The 15142-nt window shown below is 34.5% G+C and overlaps 1 protein-coding gene across 1 annotated transcript in view; it reads left to right on the plus strand.

Annotated features, from left to right (window-relative positions):
- The window catches only part of TTLL5 (tubulin tyrosine ligase like 5), a 144473-nt gene that overhangs the window by 4690 nt on the left and 124641 nt on the right, over positions 1 to 15142 (plus strand). The window contains exons 3-9 of the mRNA XM_032231786.1: positions 4920 to 5026; positions 6287 to 6369; positions 7075 to 7181; positions 8524 to 8654; positions 9153 to 9235; positions 11193 to 11262; positions 11726 to 11810. Coding sequence (XP_032087677.1) covers positions 4920 to 5026; positions 6287 to 6369; positions 7075 to 7181; positions 8524 to 8654; positions 9153 to 9235; positions 11193 to 11262; positions 11726 to 11810 — 666 coding nt within the window. The remainder of the gene's footprint in view (positions 1 to 4919; positions 5027 to 6286; positions 6370 to 7074; positions 7182 to 8523; positions 8655 to 9152; positions 9236 to 11192; positions 11263 to 11725; positions 11811 to 15142) is intronic.

Raw genomic sequence — 15142 nt, forward strand, 5'->3', positions numbered from 1 at the left:
AGCAAATTTCTTTTTAATCCTAGAATGAAATTCATCTAGCTCTATAAATGTAAACATAATTAGAGAAGAATTCTCTGCCTTTATTTCTGTCAGTCTCAACCTTCAATCCTACTTGTTCATTTATTGGGAATAGTTGTGTTTTATTTTTTTCCTGCTTATTATTTTGAACATACAGTATATCTGGCCTTTTTTGTTATTCTTTTTATTCTTGAAGTCAGCCTCCTTTCACAACTTCAATTCTTTTTTGAGTTTTACCTTTTCTGATAACCATTTCTATAGCTGAGAAGTTTATGCATTCTGGCTTGATAACTTGATCCTCTTTTTATTGCTTATGTGTGATTCTTTCAAATCTTTGCTAAGCTTTACATACAGTTCTATTGACTTCTTTTGCTTGTATTTTCCTCATTGAAGTTTTTAGCAATCTTTCACCTGAATTTCGGGGGAAGCTCACTTGAATTAATAAGCATAGGTTGATGGATTATCGCTGCTTATTTACAAACTTTGTATGATATTTCAGAGTCTCATTGGATAGTAAGATGATTGGTATAAATTTACATAATAATACAATAAAAATATGTGTGGATAAGATGCAACTATAACACATCAAAATCCAGAAAAGAGTAAATGAGAATATATTTTTTTTGTCTGTTTATTTTCAAGTTGTGTATTAACCTAAGTTTAAAGCCTGCTATTTGTAGAATTTTTCTCTTCCATGTTAGCAGGTAGACATTCTCAGTCCTTCATATACAGATACCATAGTTAGTATTTCTTTCTTTGATCCCAGTTCATCTAAAATAGGTATTCTGATTCATTTGTATTACTCAAAACATTCATTACTGAAAGATTAAGATCTTGGTCTTTGCTGTGATACTACTTAGACACATAAAGTAAAGTCTTACTGAAGACATTTGGCTGTTTGAATAACTGGGTGTCTTATTTATGTATGCAATCATGGAAAACTAAAGATGGAGCAGGAAGTGCTCAAAGAAGTACAGTTGTAATTTTACCTTTTTCTGTTCTAATGGTAGTCAATATAACCCTTGTGCATTATAGGGGTTCAAGATATAATAATGATTGACCTCCAAATGGTTCCCAATTATGTGCCTGTAGAGATTTGGTCTGTTGCAAGTCATTTATTTATTATAATTTCCCTGTATTTATTACTTTTATAAGTAACTCAAGGTGGTATATATCCTCAATACTCTTTCCTCCTCCTGTTTTCTCCACAGCAACAACCTGTAAGGTGGGTTGGACTGAGACAGTTTGACTGGCCCAAAGTCACTCACTGGGCTTTCAGTCCAACCAAGTTTTCCAGAACTTTCTTTACAGTTTATTGTTGTTATCTATTGTAATATTGTTTACAATTCACATGAATACAGTTTAGGCTCCAGATTTGTGGTATTTATTTAATATTTGGCTTAATACTTTTTTTTCAGCTGGTCTGGCTTTTTTGTTGGACTGTTTCAGATCTATAAAAGATATGACAATATAGTAGAAATAGTGTTTGGAATATAAAAACTATTGTAAGCTGCCTAGAGTTACTGTTGCAGTGAGATGGGTAGCATAAACGTGTAACAAATAAATGGGAGAATGATTCCCATTTTCCATATCTTCGGGATGAAGATGATTTTTGTATTTTTATATTATTTTTTAAAGATTTTAGCTGTTAATCGGTTAGGGGTTTTTCACAGTGGTCCATTTTAATATTCTGTGTTCAACATTGATTGAAGGCGGATTGCGAAATATTATATATTCATAGGGCATATGTGTCCTTTTAGATCAGGAGAGGTAAATATATTGAAAAATGTTTTTTTTTAATCATTCATAATTAAGAGCTTTGCTTCCTTGCCTTGTAAAGTGGAAGCCTTAGAGATTAACTGCTATAGGATTAAGATTGTTATATTTTTGGAGTAAATGTAGAGCCTTGTGTGCAAGTCTGTTGCTGCAGTATTGCCTGTTATATATAATGTTTCAAGAAAAGGTGGTTGCATCTGCTGAAATTTAGATGGGTATTCACAAGCAGAAAATGCTATTGTTTCTTGAAATGAGATAACATTGTGCAATCCTACAATGAAAGTGCGTAGGGATTAAGCAGCTTGCTGCATGTAAATTAATTTATATATCATATAGATGACCCTGGCAGATGTTAAATTATAGTTAAACCACTTGTAGCCTTAATGTCAATATTTACATGTTGTTTTTAAAGTAATAATATCCTTAAATATAAATTTATGAATATAAATACTTGGAATTTTGTTTCATTGATAGAATAACTGACATCAATAAATATTCAAACTATTTACTCCGTATTTATCATTTGTCTGAATTTTCACTATATTATGTTCTATTTTGTGACAATCAGTTTATATGGGTTCTCAAGTCTTTAATCATTTCCTTTCTCTCTATAACTTTACAGTTTGGCTTGGTTCCAACTTTTGGGAGGAGTTCTCTGAAGACTCCACCCAAGCATTTTAGGTGCTGCAATGCACCTGTGTCATAAGTAATAATAAACTAAGCTGTTAAGTATTGATTACACGAGTACCTGTAAGCATATGTATTGACTCACTTTTAAAATACTCTTCTTTTTGTAAGATCTAGAACATTTTCTTGACTTTATACTGAATTTCAGTTACAATTATTTTTTCCTATCTTGTGATCCTAATACAGCAAATCTACAATTATCTTCTTTCAATCACCTCATTATGCCTTGTTCTAAAAGGGCCCAGAAGCTTCTTATGTAGGAAAATTAGGGCTAGCTTCCCCCCAAAATAAAATAAAAGTGAGAGGTATGTCATTTTTAGAGTCGGATTTGTTTAATGGTCATACCATAAAATGAATATGATCACGTGATGATTATACTCCACTGCATTGCTTAATGATGGAGATTCTGGTCCCAATGGCCGTAAACGGAAGACTAACTGTACTACAATGCACTTTACCTGGGGCTGTCCTTGAAAATCACTTGGAAGTTATAGCTGGTCCAAAATGCAGCAGTGTGATGTTCACGGATGTTCCTGGGTTTGCCACAATTACATTTTTATTATGTGAGCTGCCCAGAGTTTTGCTTCTTTTACGACTTTTCTTGCTGCAATTGTTCAGTGAATCACTGCAGTTGGTAATTTAGTAACACAGTTGCTAAGTGAATCTGGATTCCCCATTTTGTTTGTCAGAAGGTTGCAAAAGGTGTTCCCATGACCCCGGGACACTGCAACCATCATAAATATGAGTCAGATACCAGACATGAGCATGGGAATACTGCAATAACTGTAAGTGTGAAAAATGGTCATAAATCACTTTTTTCAGTGCCATTTTAACTTTAACTCTGAATGGTCACTGAATGAACCATTGTAAGTCTAGCATTACTTGTACATATTTTTGCATAAAGATAAACTTTATGATTGCTCATGTATTGTTAGGGTATATCAAATTTTTCAACTTTCAGTTTCCAAACATTGGGGTGCTCAAAAGATGTGACATGCCTTGGGGTTTGTAAAGATAGTTTGGTTACTTTAATATAATTTAGATTGCTTGGTAAGTAACTACATAAATATAATAACTTTTTAACATTTTGTTTGTCCTGAATCATGCGTTGCTTTGAGGGTGGATTGTTCCTATCACTCTAGTATCTTATTGAGTTTTCTACTAATGATATAACAATAGAAGATGCTAGATCCGTGATGGCAAACCTATGGCACACGTTCCACAGGTGGCACGCAGAGCCCTCTTTGCAGGCACGCAAGCTGTCGCCCCAGCTCAGTGCTACCCTGCATGTGTGCACGCCTCCTGCTGGCCAGCTGATTTTCTGATTTTCTTCTGGAGGGGAAGGGTGCATGCAGAAGATGTGCGGGCATTTGAGGGGTCAGCAGCACATGCGCGGGGTGTGGTGGGAGTGCAGGTGGTGCAACGTTCCCCCCCACGGCCTATTTTTGGTCCCAGGATCTGCAGGAAGGCCTACTAGGCCAAAAAGAAGCGCGGGTGGGGTGTCACATGTGGATGTGCAGGGGGAGCGGGGTGTGTATCACACGCACATTGTATTATGTGTCCGAGAACATGAGCGTTGTTGAGCATGCGCACACGTGCTTTTGGCACACAACAACAAAAAGATTAGCCATCACTGTGCTAGATAATAATTTCTTCCATATGTGTGCAAATTTGAGTTCAGGTATGTTCATATAATGTAGGAAGTGTTAAATAGCTTATAAGATAGAACTTAGCTGGGCTCACTTCTGCCTGTTTTTCTGGGCATACTGTGAATTTCATCTGGCAATCCAACCTTCCACATTTGCTCTTAGAGGGTTGGAAGATAAGAGGAAAAAGAATCTAATTCTCTGGAAGTAGCACTTTTTGTTAATGTAGTGGTACATGACTTACAACACCCTTGGTGAATTCACCAGTAATCCCCAAAGGATACTGTCAAATTTTAATTTTCAGTTTTTAATATTAAGAGACAAAATGTTAAGAACATGTGGAAAGTTGTATGTGGGTGTGTAATATATATTTGCTATATGCTTTGCTATGTGCTGTCTGGGCAATTCTCAACATTTCTGCATTTGGGTGAGGCTTAATAGTAGCCCAGCAACATGATGCTTGCTGAGGCGTTGCTGTAGTATACGTTGCCACAATACATACAGAGATTCTGCCCTGATTTATGAAGAACTATATGAGGAAAATGTAAGTGTCTGTCCTATATATTTATTCTAATACTACATTAAAAAGAAGAAAAAGCTCTTTCCCAGACAAGAATTCTTAATCTTGGATGGAGAAAAATAGGTTTCTTAAAAAATATTAGTAATCAAAAAAGTGTCTGAATTAAGGATAACGCCTAAATACCTGAAGACTACTTGTCTTCTGAAATGAGGTTGCGTCTTATAACTAAGGTAGTTATTTCTTATCTGTTAAAACAGTTTTCTTTTTTTTAGGGAGCACCCATGTATCATGTGGACAGGTGGATTCAGGAGGATTCCAATCATGGTATTTCATGCTGAAGCTATTCTAACTAAGGACAGTTACATCCGCTTGATTGGGGGTAAATCTTATTTTTCTCAAGTACCTACATCACTTAGAGTAGATTAAAAAAATTATTGAAAGACAAGATTTACTTGGCATACTGATAATCTGTTTTATAAAGTTTTTTTTTAAAAAAAATATTGATCCTAGAGTTTTCAAATATTTTCAAATATAAATTTATCACATCTTCTAAAATTAAAAACCTATGATTTAAAAACTTTTTTAAGAGAAGAAATTTTAAAGAGTAACCACTGAAGGTTATAAGACCTAAAATACAGTATTGCACTTGTAAGGATTGTAAGGGTTAAGAATATTTCATATGTTATATTTATCTGAAATGTTGACTTTGAATTTAAGATAACCAAAGGAAAAAAGAACATACCGTATTTTTTGAAGTATAAGATGCACCCTTTTCCCTCCAAAAAAAGGCTGAAAATCTGGATGCGTCTTATACACCGAATATAGTATTTTTTGCCTCCTGAAACCCCGCCCCCTCACCAAAATGGCCAGGCATAACTTTTAGGAGACTTTCAGAGAGCTGCTAGGGGCTGGGGAGGGCAGAAATGAGCAAAAATGGGCTTTTTTTGCTCAATTTTGCCCCCCCCCCAGCTCCCAGGAACACTCTATAAGCCTCCTAACCGCTATCCATGCCTTTTTTTTCCGTAAAAAAACGGGCCGTTCTTTGCTTGTTTTTGGCCCCACCTCATCCCCCAGGAGCATTCTACAAGCCTCCTAAAGACTATTCATGCCCTTTTTTTGAAAAAAAAAAAAAAAAGGCCTGTTTTTGTGAAAAATGGGCCGTTTTTGGGAGGTTTGCAGAGTGTAAAAACTTTTTTTTAAAATTTGCCTCTTCAAAACGTTGGTGTGTCTTATACTCTGAAAAATACGGTAAATACAAAACATCTGCACAGTGTTTAGCTTTTCAAACTTTTAAACCAAACGTTTTGTCCCATGTGACCCACTTGTATACAGTATACATGTCTGTATGCATGTATCTGCCACACGCCATAATTTAAAAGACACAGGGACTTGCATACATCTTTAATATAGTTCAATAATTCATATATCTTTATTTACATTAATGCATTCATATGAATAGAGAACTCTGTCTCCCAATGAAACATATAAATAAATGTACCTACATAAGGAAAGGCTATAGATTGATCTATTATATGGCTCTTATGTAGAATAGAATGTTCTGAGAAAATCTCTCCCTTTCTGCAACTGGTAAAATAGATTATGATTGTATTTATATAATAATTCTGTATTCTGCCCCCAGAGCGCTATCACTTGTCTTTTAAAATTGTGAGAACGGACAGTCGCTTGGTGCGCAGCATTCTGTCAGCTCATGGATTTCGGGAGGTACGTTTATTAATTTAAGTGAATTTCATGGCCCTGAAAATTAAATCTGTTTGCATTGCTTTTATATCCAAAAGTTCACTATGGATCAGAGTCCTGAGTAACCTGAAGCCAATCAAAAAAAGCAAAAGGTGTTTTCTCTTTTAATTTGGTGTAATGCTTTTCCAATTTGTAATGCTACAAATTATTTTTCTTTCTCTTATATGATGTGTTTCAGAGAGATTTTGCTTGAAGTTCTTGGTACACCTATAATATTCCCAAAGAAGCTCAATTTATAGATAGCACTACATTTTTTTCCACTAAAAGATATGTGCAGTCTGTCATAAATATAGAATAAATAGCAAATTTAAAATCAACATGTAACAACTGTAAATGTTCATAAGTGAACAGCATTTTTTCTGGACTAGAAGTCAGATTGTCCCTACTTTTTAATAATCATTTATTTTACTACAGTTATTTGAATCCAGTGGGATTCTTCTGATCGATGATGCTTTTCTGATAGCATTAACAGTTTAATAATTTCCTTTCCTCTGAGTGGAAGAACCTTCAGAGCACATTGTGAATAGGGAAAGAAAATTGACAAGTTCTGTTGCATGGGTGAAATTGTTGTCTCTTAACTTTGAATGCTGTCCAAGGTATAGATTCTGAGGTAATAAAATGTTATTCAGCTTGTTATCTATTAAAATGTTCAACCATATCTTTTCCCAGGTACATCCCAGCAGCAATGAATATAATCTTATGTGGACAGGGTCACATTTAAAACCCTATGTTCTGCGAACGCTCACAGATATTCAGAAAGTGAATCACTTTCCCAGGTAAGGAGTCTTCTGGTAATGTTATGATATAGAACAGAGATTCATTCTTTGAAGAATGATGCTCTATATGACAAAAGATCATTTATATTTCCATTTCCTCCAAGTGCCCAGCTTTATTCTAAAGTATTCTAAAGTTCAGTAAAATTGTTAAATTAAAAACAAAAAAGCTTTTATCAAGACTCTTGCTTTTGCTAATATTTCTTATTGCTAAAAATTAGTAAATCTTGATGGCATCTCTCACAGTTTGGGATGTAAGTGTGTGAGTAAGTGAAGATGTGGGGGTTACCAGAGCAAAACAAAATTAACAAATTTATTCCCTCAACCCTTTCCTGTAATATCTAGAGCCAGAACTATCTAAATCTACTTTTAATTTAGTCAAGAGGAAATTGATAGTAGAGGTTACTACAAAATATTTTGGGATACTGCAAGTTGTTTTCCCTTTCACAAACAACTCAAAAAAATTGGCATATTCATGTCCTTGAAGGTAGCAAGAGGTGGACAAATATATGCATGAGTCCAGAGATTTATTCCCAAGGAATGGGAACATTCTATATTTCAGCTGTTATTGATGGCTCTGAGCATGAATAGGCATTTACCTATCCGTAATTCTCTTCACATGGGTGGTTTGGAGGCATTTGACAAAGCAGTGAGCCATTAGAAATAGGCATAAGATGATGAGACAGAGGCTGGATAGATTACATGTGAGTGTGTATATTTGAACAGGCAAAAGGGTGTGTGTGGGATAATGAAGTTTTTAAGAGTAACAGAATGCGGCTGTCCATATTGAATCCAAGATTATATTGGAAAGACTGTAATACTTCACTGAAAAAAGATTGTGGATTTCTATTTAGAGGTGACTTCAATTGAGGGAATAGAAGAGTGGCATGTTGTCCATAGGCTTTTAGTAGCGAAATGATTAAAATGTCATGTTAAGGCATTAAATGTTTCATAAAGCTTGTGAATGAAATCACACAGTAAAACTTTGACATAAAGCACAATTTTTGAAAAAGTCTATCCGTTAAATCCAACATTCTGTGAAATTATTGAGGTAATGGTTTACATTTGCATAATTACATAGTCAGTGCTTCAGATTAATTGTATCAAGTTATATCATTTGCATAATGTAAATTGTTGCAAGTTTTAATTGTCCAGAATGCTTTAGAAACAATTGCCTGTTTTTTTGGTGTGTGTGTGTGTGTGTGTGTGTGTGTGTGTGTGTGAGAAATATGAAGTAAATTTTTGTCTGCTGAATGGAAGTCAGGAGAATGAAAGTTTAATTCTGAATTCTTAAAAATCCTCATAAACAACATGACACCAGCAAATTATATCTACATGTCTTTAGGTCATATGAATTAACTCGGAAGGATAGACTATACAAGAACATTAATCGAATGCAACAGATTTATGGATTCAAGACCTTCCATATTTTGCCTCAGACCTTTATCCTTCCAGCTGAATATCAAGAGTTTTGCAGTAAGTCCATGACCTGGATTACCAGTACATAAGTAAAGGTAGAACTGAATGGGGAAAAAATGCTTATTGAGCTTCTTAGTTTTCCCTTACTGCTTCTTTTTCTTTATAAAATATCTTACTTTAAAGTATATGGCATTTGACACACACTAGCAGAAGTGTATTAGGGTCCTAAACATTGATACTTTGAAATACAAACTGTGTGCCTGTTCAAAGGGTGCAGGTTAGAGTTTTGTGCCATCTACAGTCTTCATATAGTTGTTCATATGTGTCTGTGTCTATGACTAGATTCTGAATATGAAATATACATTTTTTTAAAAAGAACATCACTGTTTCAGCTATTGATAATGGTTGATTGGTAAACAAGGTTTAGTGATATATACTAATAAACTATATCGAAAACCTCAAGTATTACTGGCGAAAGCTATCATTGTTTGATGACATTTTTGTAGAAAATTTAATGCTGAAGTATGTATTTGTCTTTTTTCCCCTTTCAACTAGCTTCCTATTCAAAGGACAGGGGACCTTGGATAGTGAAACCAGTGGCTTCTTCTAGGGGACGGGGTGTCTATTTAATCAATAATGTAAGCATTAAGAAACAATCTTAACAACTTCAAAATATGGCTTGTTTAATGACTCGCTGCCTCCTGATTCTGTATATTTTCTCTGCCAAAATATGATTGACTGATAGCAATAGAAACTAATGTTCAGTTTTGAATCAATTTATTGTTCTGTCACTTGCTTAAATCTGCGGTAAAGATTATAGTCTTAAAAAGAGGCAGTGAATAACTACTCCCATTTTGACTAGAAATTTAAGCCTGCTTAGCTCTGAATAAGGGTTTCTAACCATAGTTATCTGAACATAGCATAATGACCCCATTCATATTTAATGTTAAGCCACAATAGTTGATTTTGTATATCACAGTAAGTTAACAGCAAATCACTCACATTATGGCTTTATGTGCTGTGGGAATTGGACCATTGTACTTTTACACTCCAAAGAAATCAGGTATACAAAATAGAAGCTGAAAATGAGGCTGGCATGTGAATGTTTTTAATATATAGGTATATTATATGAGAAATTTATGAAAACACGTTCTCGGAGGTATTCAATGTGTAAGAGTGACTGAAGTACAATTTTTAAGAAAAAAAATAAATAGTTGCATTCAGATATGAAATTTGTATGTTTTTGGGTATCCTCACTTTGTGGATTGATGAGTAAAGTTACTTTGAAAGTTAATATACCTTATAAATGGTATGGAATAAGCAACTGGTTTCTTTAATCATTCTGGTAGGGTAGTATTTTGCAAAATAAATTCAACCACATAACATTGCGGTGGATTTAAGTATATACTGTAATATACTAAAGTAACTGTTAACTCCAATAAGACACTTTTACAGAACTAAAAAGCAAAAAAAAAAAAAAAGTTATATTGTGGATTTATCCTGAAGCTAGTCATATAGGTATTCCTGGAATAGATGTAACATAAAACTTGATTGTGAGTCATTACTTTCAGTTAGTAAAATCTTTCATCCCCCATCTCATCTAGAGATTGCCTTGCCTTGTCTGTTCTCAGCCTGGCTGTTTCCCATGGAATTAAAGAATTGCTGGCCAAATGAATGAAGCAAATCTTTCCAAAGCTGGACAAGATCTGCTTCAAGAAAAAGTAATATGTGAACAAAAGGTCAAAACCTGGAAAAACTCTCAAACCATTTTCCATCAAGGATTGCAAAATTCACAAATATGTCATATTTGTTCCATGTAGGGAGCACTCTCAAACATTCTTAAGGGAAGCTTACTTAGTTTTCTGTAATTAGGAAATATTTTGTATATGTATGTCATACTTGCTAAAAACAAACTTTTGTAACTGTAGTTAACTTGACCTATTGTTGCACATGATTCTTGGAATGATGGCTGCTGCAATAGAAAATAATATTTGATCCAACTTTTTCTTATTGCTTTATGCATGCATGTATGTATGTATGTTAGTTGAGTGACTTTGGGCCAGTCATACACTTTCAGCCCTAGGAAGAAGGTAATGGCAAAGCACTTCTGAAATCTTGTCAACAGTACTGCATGGACTAGTTCAGGCAATTGCCAGGGGTTAACACTGACTCAAAGGCAAAGAAAACGAAGGAAGGAAGGAAGTTCTAAAATTTTTTCATATATAATCTGAAGTTTATGCATATTATACATGGCTTCTCTAGAATATATTGCATTAATTAGGATCCATATCAATCTATGTATGATGAGGCTGGTGAAAACTGTTTTGCCAGTGAGGAACGGTTTCATCCTTTTCTTCTGATTTATAATGCCGTGCATTATATCTTGGATGTTTCTGAACTTTAAGAGAACAACCCTGTACTTGCCCTTTTTGGTGTAGAAAAGTTTTGAAAAAACCCAGAAAATATTAGGGTTCACCATGGAGTTTATTAACTCAATAAATATTCATTGAAAGGTAATGGGCAAAGTCACTTATTGAAATCAGCATTCAACTTTTCAGTTCTTCACTCCATTGTACTGTCTATCTCATCCTGTAGCCGAATCAAATTTCCCTTGAGGAAAACATCCTGGTCTCCCGTTATATCAACAATCCACTTCTTATAGATGGTGAGTTAATATTAAAATTTAGGGTTTTATTTTTTAGCAATAGCAATAGCAGTTAGACTTATATACCGCTTCATGGGGCTTTCAGCCCTCTCTAAGCGATTTACAGAGTCAGCATATTGCCCACAACAACAACCCTGAGCCGGTGAGATTTGAACAGCCGAACTGCAGAACTGCAGTCAGCTGAAGTAGCCTGCAGTGCTGCATTTAACCACTGCGCCACCTCGGCTCTTTTAGAAATTTGAAGATAATTGATAGTGAGTTAATGAACCGTAAGAAAGCAGTTCTGTTTTCTGTTTTGTTGTTATTGTAGTAAATGTTGTATATTCAAGCTCAGGAAATATTTCTATTTACTGGCACTTGATCATTAAATGGTCCTTGAAAATATCTTCTATATCATATCCTTAAGTAGATTCACCGTTCTGAATAATTTCTGGCAACTAAATATGGTTGTGCCTGTTTTTAGACTTCAAATTTGATGTGCGGCTTTATGTTTTGGTGACATCCTATGATCCCCTGGTCATCTATCTCTATGAAGAAGGTTTGGCTCGGTAAGTCTTGATTTTGTGTCTTATGATATATATAACTGTATGCCTTACCATGTGAAGTGGCAGAGCAGGAGTCATAAACTTTCTTTTTATGTGTAAGTTGGGAACAGCAAGAGACTGGTTGATCTTATAGTTCTTCTGAACTTTTGAAAATTGAAAATTATGAAGAATAATTCCTAAATATGTTAGTACCTCTTACTTTGAGTTACTCGGTCTTCTACTTTCATCTCAGAGAATTTAACTCTTTAAATGATGAGCTATTGGCATTCAAGTAATGGTGGAGAAATTCTGAATATATATAGTAATATATGAAGTATATTTTCCTGTCTTTGGCTTCTGGCAACAGTAGCAAATTTTAAAGATACTTTGCTTGCTAATATTTTTGCGTTTCCTAAATTTTATAGAATTATAAAAGTAAGAATTGGAAGAGATCCTGGAGAATAAGTGGTCTCTATTTCCACATCTTAGACAGATGACTAGCTTCTATTTAAACATCTGTTCCATGACAGTCTACTCCATTGTTGGACAAATAAATATTTTTTCCTGATCAAAATCTGCTTTCTTTTCACTTAGAACAATTGATTCTTGTCATATAGAACCACTCTTAACAGTTTTGTCCCACCATCTACATGCTAGCTCTTTAGGTATCAAGATAGCCTTTCAGTTTTCATGTCTTCCTGTTGCCTTGTATCCTAGCTAAACATTTGCAGTACTTTCAGCTGTTCTTCATAAGTTGTTCTTATAAGAATATTTATCTTCTTGATTACTGTTTTCTGGACATACTTCCCTTCCAAAATGGATTTCTCCAATCAGGACACAATATTCTGGATGCTGTTTGCCCAGTGCAGAATAGAAGATAATTTTGACGTCTCTTGATCTTGATATTATGCTTGGATAGGATTCAGTTTCTGATAGATGAAAACGCCTGTAATCTTTTAAAATATAGTGCTGCCAAGGATGATTCCCCTTCTCTTTTCCCACCAATCCTGTCTATTTTATTGTCTGTCTGTCTCTAATTTAGAAACCTCCCATATCCCTCACACATTTATATTGTGTTTTTCTAACTAAATGTAGGAAGTTGCATTTCTGCCTGTTGAAATTTAGTGTTTTATGCTCTCTGTTCCAGAATAAGAAATTCTGAACAAGATTCCTCCTGAATCCTGAAAGCCTTATCTAGGAAATTGGCTATCTTCCCTATGTCTATATATCATACATAAATTTGATAATGTTTTCTAACTTACTATTCATAGATATTAATATGCAGTATAGAGCCAAGAATGGATCCCTATGGTATGCCATTTGATACTTCTGTCCAGCTTGATGTGGAGTCATTGATGATATTTCTTATGATGCTTCATTCAGTTTTGATAACACAGCCCAGCCCACATGTTATCTTTGCTATTAATATTTCATGAAAGATCTTGCCTAGTGCTCTGCTGAATTCAAGATATGCTATGTCATACTTGAATTACATTTCCATTGTCAGTTCAATTCTTCACTTTGCAAAAAAGGAAATCAAGTTGACATACAATGATAAACCCTTGATGACTTCTGCCAAGCAATGAATTATTTTCTATATGGTTACACACCAACTGCTTAATAATTAGTTTTAGAATTTTACCCAGTATCAGTTTTAGCCTGAGCAGTCTATACTGTAGTTACCCAGGTCCTTTTTTTGTCCCTTTTGATGATACAAACAACCATTTGTCTCTCTTTAATCTTTAATTATGGATTGGGTTCATAATTTCTCAAAAACCACAATAGAAGCTATGTGGTGATATTTGTGAAGTTTTCAAAAAAAGACTCTTGGGTAATTGTTATGGTCCTGCATACGTAATCTGTTTGTTAGCAAGATGCTTTCTAGCCATTTCTTTATTTATCTTGTGTTTTTTCTTTTTCTTGTGACAGTTGTTTGCTTTAGTTCACTTGCGTTCTGTTTCCCTTTGAGAAGAAAACTCAAGGTTCTTGTAGAGGAATTATACCTTTATTCTTACCTCAGCTTTTTCAAACTGGACCTAACCTTACCTTTTCTGTTGAAACTGTCATGGCCAAGAAAAAACAGTTTTGGTTGCTTTTACCTTCGCTTGTGAGCCTAAATTCCTTTGGGGCTTTTTGATTTTCTTTCTTTAGGTAGATTTTGTTCGTGATTACATTATCTTTATTTCCTGTATATCTCCCTTTTAACTTGGCTCAGTCCAAATTCCCTAAGCATCCACAGTGGTTTCCAAACCTTCCCCCAAATATTTTTCCTCATTATAATGGTTTATGATTGTTCTTCCAGTATCTTATTTTTTAGAACTTTTGAACACTTCTGTCCTTCCTTTGACTTGAGGATTTCTGCCAATAGGATTCTCGCTAGCTCTTTTCTAAGCTTGTTGAAATTGGCTCAGCTAGTATGCATGTACAACTATATTTTAGTTTCTGTTTCTATAATATCTTGAATTTCAAGATTATATTATGACATCTTCCCAAAGTACACATTTCTTTTTCCTTTTCAACTAGCTGATCCTCTTGGATTTTTTTTCCAAATCTTCTGAAAAATGAAACAGCATTTTGGGGATCTTGCAGTCTTTGCTGAGTTGGTCTACTAATAGATATCCAGGTAGTCTCCCAATATGACAATATGATTCCTCCTTGAAAATGTGATCTGGACCAGGAGAGTATGATCCCGATGTTCTGCCAATCCTGGCAGGATATAGTATACTTCACATTTCTATCGTTTTCCATTATTTCAGTTCTTACCCGAATGCTTCTGGCAAACATGGATTCTCGTGCTTGCATTTTAGTATAGCTATGCATTTCCTTCAGATATAATGCTCTTCCTTCACATCTGACCTGTTCCATTTGACCAGTTTGTACCCTTCAGTCTTTGCCTTTTGCTCATGAATTTTGTCATGACAGATTCCAATAATGCCTGCTAAATTATATTTATCTTTCTGCCTGCCTTTCTCTTAGTTCTTTTTATGTTGTTCCTATAATCTCTGCATTTTGTAGACACTTCACAAATTACTTCCATACTATACAAATATTGCTCTTTCTTTCAGACATATATGCTTATGAGACTCATAATCAGTGTTAATAGGAAAGAAAGGATAATAATATTATTGCTCTGAATTTAAGAAGTAGCTGTGAATGAATTCTGTCACATGTTGTTCACTTAGGTGAAATAATTTAAAAGTTTCATACATTGTCTTGGTCTTTTAGAAATAAGATCTATTCATATAAAGTGAGAAATTAATTTGTGAAAATGTTGTTTTGTCCTTACATTCTCTATAAAAGTGGACCTTAAAAATAGATAATTTCAGAGAGCTACCACGTATATGATGCAAAAATCC

Source organism: Thamnophis elegans, chromosome 1, assembly GCF_009769535.1.
Source record: "Thamnophis elegans isolate rThaEle1 chromosome 1, rThaEle1.pri, whole genome shotgun sequence".
NCBI classification, from domain to species: domain Eukaryota; kingdom Metazoa; phylum Chordata; class Lepidosauria; order Squamata; family Colubridae; genus Thamnophis; species Thamnophis elegans.